This window comes from Engraulis encrasicolus, chromosome 2, assembly GCF_034702125.1.
Source record: "Engraulis encrasicolus isolate BLACKSEA-1 chromosome 2, IST_EnEncr_1.0, whole genome shotgun sequence".
NCBI lineage: Eukaryota > Metazoa > Chordata > Actinopteri > Clupeiformes > Engraulidae > Engraulis > Engraulis encrasicolus.
In genome coordinates this window covers 32,298,517-32,310,575 of record NC_085858.1, presented here as the reverse complement: position 1 = coordinate 32,310,575, position 12,059 = coordinate 32,298,517, and the positions used below count along the sequence as shown (strand labels likewise).

Genomic DNA, 12,059 nt, shown 5'->3' with positions numbered 1-12,059 from the left:
CAATAGGCAATTGGGCCAGGCTTTTCTTCAATGTGAAATTTGTAGCTTTTCAGGAATTGTATGATCGTGTGCATCCAGTTAGTCTTCAGTGTGAATCCTCGTCAAACGTTAATTCCAGTCAATACCGCTTTACTTTAAGAACTGCTTATTTGCATCAAGAAAATATAAAAATCGTCAATTTGAATGACTCTGTTTATGTATCTGACTTAATGGTACAATATTAGTACAAGAATTTCAGTTTGTGTATGCTGTCTCTGCAAAGCCTGTGTATGTGTGTGACTCAATATTTTTCCCTGTCCATTCCAGGCCTTATTTGATGCCCTCAAGAAATGGCAGGAGAATGCCAAGGACATTGCACAGGCGAAAAAGAAACGGAGAGAGACGAACGAGCGAATCTACATGGACTTCAGCTTTGAGCAGGGTGAATAACTACTGCATTTCTCCTCATTGCTTTTAGTAATAATAATAATAATAATAATAATAATAATAATAATAGTAATACTTTCGTTTTAAATAGAACCTTTCAAAACACCCAAGGACACTTAACAAGGTATCAGTGTAGGAATGTGTGTGTGCGTGTCGGTGCGTGAGCGTGTGTGTGCGTGCATGTAGGTGCATGTGCTTGTGGAATTAGCCATTACCCTCCAGGAAAAGATTTGTTTTAAGGTGTTGTTTAAACATGGCCAGTGAAGGGGCGTTCTGGATGTGGTCGGACAGATTGTTCCAAAGGAAAGAAGCAGTCACACGGAAGGCTCTGTCACTGGTGGCCTTGAGCCTTGTGCGAGGGATGACCAGCTGGCCCTTGGAAGAGGGATCCTGAGGGGTCATAGGGGTGAAGGAGGTCTGTGTGGAGGTTTTAGTGAGGTTGGTGTTATAGGTTAGGGAGTTGGTCTTGACTTGAGTTTGCAGGTCCATACCCCACACCCTGTAGGAAGAATATGGATGGTGCCCTGCACATTCTGCTCACGACTGAAGTGCTCTTGAGCAAGGTACCTAACCCCACATTGCTCCCGGGACTCTAACCAAGAGCCTGTACTAATAACATCTACAAGTCCTTTTGGTTTAAACTAAGTGCAATGTAATAATTATTGCCAGCACTTAACACAGTCTCTCTGAAAATGTATGTATTTATTACTTACTCTTATTATTATTATTATTATTATTATTATTACTTATTATTTTGCTATTCTGTGTCTTCTACTACTGCTACTTTGGCAGTGGGGCTGGTTGGGCTGGACAGGATGCCTGGCTGAGTAGAAGGTTGGCATGCTGTTTCAAGAGGCCCAAAAAAACCACTTTCCTGCATACTCTAAACATCTAACCAGCCACAGAGGCTCACCATAGCAGAGTCATGTGTTTTGGTCACATTACGATGCGTTCGTCTGGGGACGCATCATGTCTGTTCAGCACTTTCAGTTTTCATCTCATTGTGCAATTAGCATACTTTCCTACCTGCTAAACGACACCTTTGGAAAAAGTTCCTAGACCATCTGCAACCTTAGATGCCTTACCATCCATGCATCTGATGCACGTTTTGCTTGTTCAGCATTTTAAGGTATTCATCTCTATGGGGCAATTTGGACAACCACTTTGGAAAAGGGTCCCAGACAAAACTGTGATGACATTGCAGTGTCTCTGCCTTCCATCTGAAGTTGGCCTGAACTCGCCCACATTTGGTTATTCCTTTCGTGGAGTTATTTACTCTGTCTAGCCAGATAATTGCACCATCATTATTTTTTTCTATTTTTTTTAATGATATCTATATTGCCGGTATGTTTTTTGCTCAATCTATTTTTCACATTGACCATTAATCCACCTGAAGTGTCACTTTGATGTCTCTGCTTCAGATACACAAAGCAGGACTGAAAGAAATTTTACTCCCAAATGCAGCTGTGGGGATTTGCCATATACCCACCGGCCACTTCTTTAGGCACACCTGTGTAATTATGTACCCCATTTCATACATAATGCAACTCTATGTGCTTAACAAATAAAAAGATAATCATGAACAATAAAAAAAACAATAAAACAACAATAAAACATAAAACTCAGTAAGAATATGAACAAAGACATTAAAGATAAGGCACTTGAGGGTTGTTTTTAACCTTCTTTTAAACTCAGACTGACTGGCCGTTTTTGATGTCCAGTGGAAGGCCCTTACAAAGATGCATATCAGCTAAAAGCTGCCTCTCCCTGCTAAGTACGGGTGGAGGGTTGAAATAACCTGTGAAGCTCACAGTGTTATATAGTTGTTTGTGCAATGAAAAGCCCATTACGATAGTCAACTCTGCTGGTAATGAACGCATGAATTAGTTTTTCTTGATCCACTGGTGAAATAAAGTTTTTGAGCCTAGCAATGTTTTAGACAGGAACTACCATTGCATTTATATTGCTTTTCCTATCCATATTGACCATGTGACAACGAATGAATAATTCAGAATTAAATAGTTCAGTCGAGTTTTCATTGCACTTTCGTGTAATTCCAAATTGTGAAGTGTTTATGACGTTTTCATAGCGGAATTAAGTTTTATTTAGAATTAAATTGAGTTAATTCTGAATTAAATGTCTGATGTAAAGGAGGCCAATGTCTTGCCTGCTCCTGTCTCAGGTCCGCTGAAGCTGAAGAGGCGCATGTACTTCCTGGAGAAGAAGCGCAAGAGCTGGAACGGGCCGGCGAGGATGGACCCCTCGCTCAACAAGGAGCTGGAGGCCTACCAGCAGAAAGCCAAGGAGATGGCCGAGGTCAGACACACACTTCTGTTTTCCATTTCATAGCTCTCAAGGAACACTTATGCAACGTGTACAACAGCCTGCGGTACATGATGTTGAATTACAGTAGCCGCTATAAACCAAGGAGATGGCCGACGTGAGGTGAGGTGTCGTCACAAGTGTAAAAACAAAGAAGAATGTCCACACACTGCTCCCGTGTTGCTTTTTTATTTTTTTCTCAAGTGAGCGCTTTCGAGCTAGTCGCTCTTCATCAGACTGACAAGTCAAGTAACAAGTGAACATTCAGAATTTCGAGCAACCACGGGTGCATTTCTCAAAACCATAGTTGCTAACTACATTTTGTACTTTGTTGTTTGCAATGCAATTTCCCATTTGCAACTACCCTAGTTGCTAACTTGCTAGCAACTACGCTTTCGAGAAATATTAAGAAAGTGAAAGTCACCTCACTCCGTCAGCTTATCCAAACTAGAACAACACATATTGCCAATGGATGAGCTACTTTGCGAAATCACCAGTTTTGGGAGCACTTGCAGAAAGGATGTCTGCGCTAATGCTTACTCTTGCCAATTTGGCCACCTCTGTTGATGTTAACCAGATAGCCCCAATTGCCGCCTCTTTTGTTTATAATTTAATCGTTTTTAAGGAACACTTACGCAACTTTATACAACTCCTGTGATGCATTATGTTGTTTCACCGCGCCAAGGGCTATAATGCCTTGTATGTCAACAAAAAAGATGAATTTGTACTGCACCACGAGCAAGTCGTTTATTTTTTAAATTTATTTTCCTCAGAATGTCTGGTATTTGTCCTCAGTAAAATAGAAAACATGTTGCACAAGTCGAAGGGCTTATTTACTGTCTGCACGCAGGGCCAGGAAAAGTGATTGCTGTTTGTTCTTTCTGTCTGGTTCACAGCACGAGGACTTCTTACTGGCTCTGCAAGTGAATGAAGAACAGTACATAAAGGTATGTGGTCTTTGGAAGCAGGAGTGGATGATGCTGAACATGTCCTCCTCATCAGATGAGTCCAGCACAGTCAGACAGGCAAACTGAAATCAAACCGCCAACTCCCAGTGCTCTTCTCTGATGTTTTGATCCTTTTGGACTTAAGTGTTTCGAGAATGGCCCACACACACGCACATCGCAGTCCATTGATCAAGCACAAACCTTTTTCCAAGGTGGAGGACATTTTAAAAACCTTGCGTTTATCTGCGCTGGCCTAAGCAAGACTCCCACTATCTACAGAATAATAAAGCAGCATCATTGATTGAGTGGAGTCATAAATGGCAAATGTCCCTTCGTGCTATCCGTAGATAAGGCTTAATGAATCCCCCAGGGAACATCTGAGAACACAAGGTTAGCAAAATAACCAATGTTATATAATAATGTTTGCTTAGGAAACATTTTGAAAAGGAAAGCAAACTGATGGGGTACCACGTTTGTAGATGTGTTTGTTCACAGACTGCCAAGATACAGTCAAATAATCCAATTCTCCTTATTAGATAATTTCCAAGTAAACAGGCGCTGTAGCATTTACAGTCTTGTGAATTATAGGGTGAGGATAGCACAGCTGCACATAATGGTATTATCAGATGCATTTATTATCATAGGCTTTTAACAAAAATAAACTGTATCTGTTGGATGATGGAGTGGTTTGAGGAGGTGGATAAAACTAGTCATGACTCACTATGGAAGTCAGGATCAAGGGTATCAGTACCGCTTTCTTTTACAGTCCTCTAATTTCTGTGTCTTTTCTGGGTAACAATATAGTTCCTAAGGGGTAAAAAATGGTAACTACAAAGTAGATACTATGATGATGGGATGGACCGCTGAGTCTGAGACCAAGACATTACCCAGACAAGACCGGAGGGTATCGAGAGAAAGACTGGATGAGACCAGGTCAAGTCCAGGAGACGGGACTATTCAAGACTGAAAACAGACTAGCCCTAGAGTGCTAGAGGTGACGTAATGAAACATTAGCGTGTAGAACAAAAACACCATGGTGAGGTCCAGGTCTGTGGCCTAAAATGAACATGGTTTCATTTAAATTAGACCCAATGCATCACAGTGCATCCTCCTTTGCTAGGCAATTACATAATATTTAGTTTGCATTTACCATTGTTACCCGTTAGGTGCCATGTAACTTCTCTATGTTAACCTGTTGTTACCCAGAAAATGCACAGTAATTTGGGGCCTGTAAAAGGGGGCCTGTGTAGAGGTATCAGGTAGCAACTTCTTTACCATATGAAATTCCATTTAATTTTATTTTAGACACATGAACAAGCTATAGCATTCTAGACACATGAGCAAGCTATAGCACTCATTTGGTCATTGTGCGTGTGCGTGTGCTTGTGCGTGTGCGTGTCTAATGAAGGATCCCCTATGTTTGCATAATCCAGAGGGTATCTTGTAACATTTTGACATTTTTGTACCATACAGGACGAAATCTCTCCCATCCAATGATTGTGTTGTGGCTGCACATGTAGCCACAGCCATCATTTGGCCATTACAGATAAGAGATGCTATCCTGTGCGTGCGTGCGTGCGTGCGTGCGTGCGTGCGTGCGTGCGTGCGTGCGTGCGTGCGTGCGTGTGTGTGTGTGTGTGTGTGCTAGCGGGAAGCATCCCCCTTGACTGGAGATTGTTGGTGTTGGTATTGTGTGTGTGCGTGCGTGTGTGTGTGTGTGTGTTTGCACCCTGGCAGGACGGGCAGCTGATTGAGTGTGGCTGCTGCTGTGGGGAGTTTGCCTTTGAGGAGATGACTCAGTGCACGGACGGCCATCTCTTCTGCAAAGAGTGCCTGGTCAAGTACGCACAGGAGGCCGTCTTCGGCTCAGGGAGGGTAAGTCCACGTCTTTCCATTGTCCACGGGGATGCAAATGTTCCTAACCCTACGCGTCAGGAAAGGCATGTGTCTGCACATGTATTTTGTCTGAAAAACCGTGTCCACACCTTCTCTTTGGTGTAAAGTGGTTTGTGTGAAAATTTGAAAGAGTGCAACGGTTGCACTGCAACCCTCAACGTGAAAGTGGCACCTAACCTTGCGTTGTATCATACGCTTTCTCATGAGACTAGGTAGACTTTTTAAAATCCATCTGACGGCACAATAACAGCACTTTGCCACACAGGAGCACACAAAACAAAGGGGGAATTTGTTAGTGAGAGAAATGAGATTCATCCAAAGTCTCACAGTATGTGGCTACCTGCACACAGATGCTCGCAATAGAAAGTGCCTTTCTGCTGAGCTCATGCCACGGAACTGAGAGCCAGTATGACAAATATCCTGAATTCAGACAGCGATAAAGAGGCTCTGTAAAATATGATTGACATAAATGGGTTCCACCAGATGTTGGATGTTGGCTTATAACTGGGTCTTTGTCCATCCTGCTGTCTTTCTGTCTCTCTGTCTCTGTCTCTTTGTCTCTCTCTCTGTCTCTCTCTCTCTGTCTGCCTGTCTCTCTCTCTCAGTCGGAACTCAGCTGTATGGATGGGAACTGCACATGTTCCTTTGCTGCAAGTGAGCTGGAGAAGGTTCTACCAGAGAACGTTCTGCTTAAGTACTATGAGCGGCAGGCCGAAGAGGCTGTGGCCGCGACCTGTGGAGACGAGCTGGTCAGGTGGGGCAACACCTCATGCTAGTCTGTCCTGTCTATCTTGACTGTCTTTATAGGTGCACTGTGTAGGATGGTGGCCAGAGTAGACATTGTGACTATGCTGTTCATTGAAACTGTGCTTCCTATTGCCAAATGTCATCTTTTCATGAATATTATTTAGTAAATAATAAACTAATACTTACTGGTATGACTAAGGTACAGTAAGTTTTGCAGCTAAAAATGTCTATTTCTGGAAAAGAACATAGAAAAGATCTACCTTTTCATGTATTTTCCCATAATGAATACTTAAACTTTGATGCTGTTTGTAAGTATTCATGAAAAAGGTAACATTTGTGAATGGGCAGGATGAATTCTGGAAAGAAACTGCTAAACATATTACATAGTACACCTTTAATTCACATTCAGTGGTCATCTGAATATCACTGGGATACCCTCTGTCTGAGCTTACACTGTACTTTAAAGGTGCACTCAGCACTGTGCAAGATGGTGGCCAGAGTAGGTATTGCAACATTCTGATCATGGAAACTCTGCTGTCTATTGCCAAATTTGATCTTTTCATGAAAATTTACTAAATAATAAGCTAATATTCACTAGTAGGACCAAAGTATAGCACATTTCACAGCTAACAATGGCTATTTCTGGAAATTCTAAATAGCCTACCATGGAGAAGATCCCCCTTTTCCAGTCATAATGAACACTTAGAATTTGATGGTGGTAAGAACTCATGAAAAATGTAACATTTGTGAATGGGAAGGATGACTTCTGGTAATAAACTATTAAACATTTTAGACAGTGCACCTTTAATACCTGTGTTTGCATCATACTAAACATTGGCATTCGTTGACCTTCATTCACACTAACATTCAGCAGCGTTATCGTCATATCTGTCACACACCTCCCAGAATTTCTGCAGCCGTAGGAGTTGTATCATGTAAAAAAAAAAACCTATTCTTAGCTGACATTGCCTGACGGAAGTCAAGTCACCATCCTCATCGATTTGCGCCGGCCCGGTGGGTGTGTCTGTCTTTCTACAGATGTCCTTTCTGCAACTTCCCCGCTCTACTGGACAAGGACATCTCCCTCTTCAGCTGTCCAAACCCCCGCTGCAGGAAGGTGAGTCTGTCCCCAGCTGCTCTCCTACACCCACCCCACCACGCCCCAGCACACAGCAAGCTTCCCAGGCCACTATCAAGCATGATTAGCCCCTCTGGCAGCAGGCCCAGACCCTTGCAATTCCTCCAGTGTCCACTAGGTGCTACAGTGAGACTGTTGTGCTGGTGGTGGGAAAGACTGATGCAATACAGATCAAGCCGGCTGAAAAAGCTGATTTATCAGTTACAGCAAACCCTGCCTAACCAAATACCGTTTTAAAAAAAGTGAGTTAGAACAGAGATGATGGCTGTGAGTATTTCCCGATAGTGAGGTTGTGTTTAGTCTGATTGTTGGAGGGAATTCAGGGACAAGCACCATCCATCATGTTCGGAGGCTGTGTAACACTTCGATATGCTTGGCCCAGAGGCCGGGCGAAGAAAACAGGCGGCGGGGGAGGGAAAGCCTTGCTGCTTTGTACGTTTTTTTAGGCATTCACCATGGATTCCACCGTGGACTTTTCAAAAATGAACGGGTGAAGTAGGAGCTTTTCATCTGTGGGCTTTCTGTTTCTGATACGCCTGGTCTAATGGCTTTGTCTTCCTCCACGTCTATCTCTCCTCCGCTGTGCCCAAGGGGCGGGGGTTGTAAGTGGGAAATTATTTTCCCATCATGGTGGCATGAAAAATGTAGTGTTACTAAGGGGAGCCAGATTCTCAGCCCCAAGAGGCTTGTAGTGATATTGGAATCTGTTTCTCCCCCTCTTTTAACATCTGTGGAATGTGTGCTTGTGTGCTGCGTCTGAGTCAGAGTTAGAGCTGGTGTCTGTTTGTATGGTGACTGTATGATTGAGGATGACGCTTAAAGTTTCATGCTGTGCCAGACTAGCACCCCCCCTCTCCTAATCAGGAAGGAATGTAATGGGTGGCCTGGCCTCCTCTCCCTGCTCAGCCGTCCCTCAGCCTGCTATCTCTCCCAGTGAAGCCCTGAATCACAAGGCCTTATCTTATTTATTGCATTCACAGCCCCACAGCAAGGCAGAGGGGGCAGCCATGCGGCAAGGGCAGACCACCACCCCCACTCGCACCCTCACGCCACTTGTCTCTCTTCCCAAACCTCACACCCTCTCCAGCCTACTCCCCAGCGTTCCCCCTTGGCTCCCTCCCTACCTCAGGGTCAAGTCCTCCCACTGTCCCCAGTCTGTCAGGAAAAGCCTGAAATTGCCTGGACCCCTCGCTAGATATTCGAGTCACGCTACATGCTGAGGCCGATGTTGTGCGATCAATATAATTGCAAGCTGACTCGGGTCATACCGTCACAGGGATGGTATGTAGTAGGCATCCACTTTGACCGAGACAAATAAAAACTGACATCCCACCGAATATCCCCGGTGTCTCACAGCAGGTTCCGCAGTGCCTTTCACCTTTTCACTTTTTTTTTAAAGAAAATAATTTTCAGATTTTTTTTTTTTTTTATGGAAAAAATCCTGCTTGCTGTTGCGTCAACATTTTAGGCCTCTAGACAGACTGTTGGTGCACATATTGTAGGCTTTGAATTCAAAACATTATTCCAGGCCCTACCGTGCCCTAACGGTAGGGCAGTAGGTTACTATGCCAGGGACCCGTGTCCGATTCCTGCCCAGACCATTTGCCGGTCCTTCCCTGTCTCTCTCCCCACTCGCTTCCTGTGTTTCTCTCGACTGTCCCATCACAAATAAAGGCACGAAAAGCCCAAAAAAACTCAAAAAAACCCACAACATTATTCCAGCACTCACATTGGAAGTTGTGTTGAGCTCGGCAGGGCTCCGAACCGGTTCAAGGAACGAAAACGAAAACCGAAAACGAACGAAATTTTATGGAATTTTACAAGGAACGGAAACGGAAACGAAAACGAAATGGTCTTCAAGTGTTCCGGAACAAAAACGTTATTCTGAAATCCACAAACCGGTTAATAACGGTTTTTTTTTCGTTCTCTATATTTCATACAAGTGCACGATTTTGTTTGAGGAGTAACCATGGCGACGAGCAGTCTTTTAGTTCGGCTACTGACGTGTATGAGGGGAAACATGCATACAGCAACAGCATTTTGCTTCACCTGAGCTCTTGCCGCCGATTGATAAAATATTGAGGAGCATTGGCCAATCAGAGTGCGACTGCATTGTATGGAGAAACTTGGGGTAAATTTTAGGATGTGCTTCTCCTCAGAGATTTTGATAGGAAACTAGAACTAAACTGTCTCTGTTCTCCTGGCTTTCTCGTAGTGATTGGAAGTTGGCTCTAATAAACCCGCCCTAAAGTTGTTGACCACCAATATCAAATAAGTTTTTGTAAGAGAAATGACACTTTACCCGCGCTGTTCTTCAGTCTCATTCACGGACAGTAGGCCTACAGAGTTTTATATTGACACCATGGAGAGCAAAAGAAAACATGTCTTGAGATCGGCGTTGGGATTCCTACAGGGACAGAGTATTTGGACCATACAGTCTATGATTTGCAAAGGAATTGGATAGGCGATTTGATGAACCTAATTCGCAGAGTGCTCTCGAGAGGCAACTGGTGGGTAAGTCATGTTTAGCTTACTACTTGTAATGGCACCGCCGAGTGCCTCGATGTTCAATGCGGTTATGGCAAATTATGTTGTCGTAAAGTTACTGAAGTGCTTTTGTTGTGCGCAGCGTATCCTACTGTCGGTTGTAGAGAAGAGAGGTGAGAGCTGGTGTTTTATGTGCTGTAATCAAGGACGTCTTATTTATCTGTTGTTGTGGTCAATGCGGGATAAAGTCATTCGTGGCAGATGGACAGACGCTAGCTGACGTTAGCTGGCCCGCTCAATGTTTCGATGGTTTCCTCAGTGTTATGCAATATTTCCTGGCTGTCATCACGAATAACAGTAGGTCGCGTGTGACAACAAGCAGGGATAGAGAAAGACAGCGCATTTGTTGTTGTTTAAGTTATTATTCTCTTCTGTCGTGCAGAGGGCTGGGCTGATGGGATGGACTACGTGGAAACTCTTACTATTTTGTGACGCTTCTGTTAGGCTACAAAAGGTCTCCGGTTTTGTGGTGATAGACTTGCACTGGAATGGTTGGTAGCCGATATCTGAGAGCATATCCGAGGTTTCAGACTATGCAACCTGTCCCTTCTCTAGAACTAGTGACCCCTTGCATCGTGCACATCTCAAAACAGTTTGGGATTTTTTTGTGGAGCAAACTGTGTCCCCTTTACTTACACGTTTCACTTGCTGCAAACCTCATCATGGCCTATTAAATAGAGCTAGGCAAGAACTGAAATCCATGCCTATCGACACCTCTTATTATGCTGACGTTTACCTGCGCTATTCCAGAGATTTTTTTAGGAACTCTCTATGGCTATTTTTTTAAACTCTCTCTGGCTATTCTGTATTGTGCCTCCCTAATCAACATCCACCCACCGCTACTGGGCTGGCATAGGCTACTTTTGATAAGAATTATAGGCATCCGGTTAAATCTGCCAGGATGGATAGCCCATCTGAGTGTTTTTGGGTGTGTTTTTGAGAATAGCTGTGTAAATCAAGGGGAAATAACGAGTACGTCTATTCTAAGATAAAGTCCACGAAAATAGACTTAATATGGCCGTTAAACACTGCAGGAACGTTAAGAACGAACGTTATTTTTCGTTCCAAACCGGTTCAGGAACGATATTTTTGTGGGGGAACGATTGCAGGAACGAAAACGTTAAACTGAAACTTGCCTGAACCGTTCGGAACGGAACGTTTGAAAAATAATTTCGTTTTCAAGCCCTGGCGCTCGGTCACAGTGCTCTGTGGGAGCTGGAGACGACTCAGTCAAGTTCCAACCACCAGCTCTCTCCTCCAGCCTCCTGACTGAGCCACTGATGCCCCGTCATGACACTATCACAACTCATTCCACCACAACAAACATTGCCTTCTTTTTTCAGTCTCTCTCTGCCTTCTCTTTTCGGTCTCTCTCTGTTTTGTTCACCCGTTTATGACACTTGTTTACAACTTGAAGAAGAGGGGGAAAAAACAAGCTTATCTGGTTTTCTCTGGTGACCTTGTGCTGTGAAGCATTTATAGTGTCTGTGCTTTTACAGCAGTGCACAGCGTCGTGTGAATGTGAGTCCTGCGTCCTTCCAATGTTTAGTTATGGAAAGAAGGCCTTCACGCTGCGACCACCCTAAAGAGTGCTTAAGAGGCAACAGCGGGGCAGCATCAAGGCCTGTTGAACTTCATGGTGGAAAGGTTGTCAAAGACTCTTTGGTCTGCGTGACTGTGCCGCCAATTTGGGCACACACACACATGTCCTTTTGGCTGTTTGTTCTTAGTCCATTGCCATGATGCATAAAAAGTCTAGGAGCCATCACACTCTCTTCAAGGGTCAGGAGTCGACACACTCTAATCGAGGGTTAAAGGAGAAGGAGTCACTTCCAAGCATTACTTGCTTGTCTGTGTCAGAAATCTTCATAATAGATATGTAATAAAACATTTATAATAACAGGATTGTAATACCTTGAAACATGGAATACCTTGAAACATTGCCCTTGTTGATTCTCAGTGTTTTTTCTCCCAAAATCTGCACTGCAATGGCTTGGTGCTGTCACACCTGGTTTACTTCCTCAAGTCCACCTGGT

General features: G+C 43.8%; 1 protein-coding gene across 1 annotated transcript in view; it reads left to right on the top strand.

Annotated features, from left to right (window-relative positions):
* Positions 1-12,059, top strand: part of rnf216 (ring finger protein 216) — a 59,981-nt gene that overhangs the window by 20,953 nt on the left and 26,969 nt on the right. The window contains exons 8-13 of the mRNA XM_063186575.1: positions 307-421; positions 2,609-2,742; positions 3,645-3,695; positions 5,433-5,570; positions 6,197-6,345; positions 7,377-7,455. Of these exons, the coding sequence (XP_063042645.1) occupies positions 307-421; positions 2,609-2,742; positions 3,645-3,695; positions 5,433-5,570; positions 6,197-6,345; positions 7,377-7,455 (666 nt within the window). The remainder of the gene's footprint in view (positions 1-306; positions 422-2,608; positions 2,743-3,644; positions 3,696-5,432; positions 5,571-6,196; positions 6,346-7,376; positions 7,456-12,059) is intronic.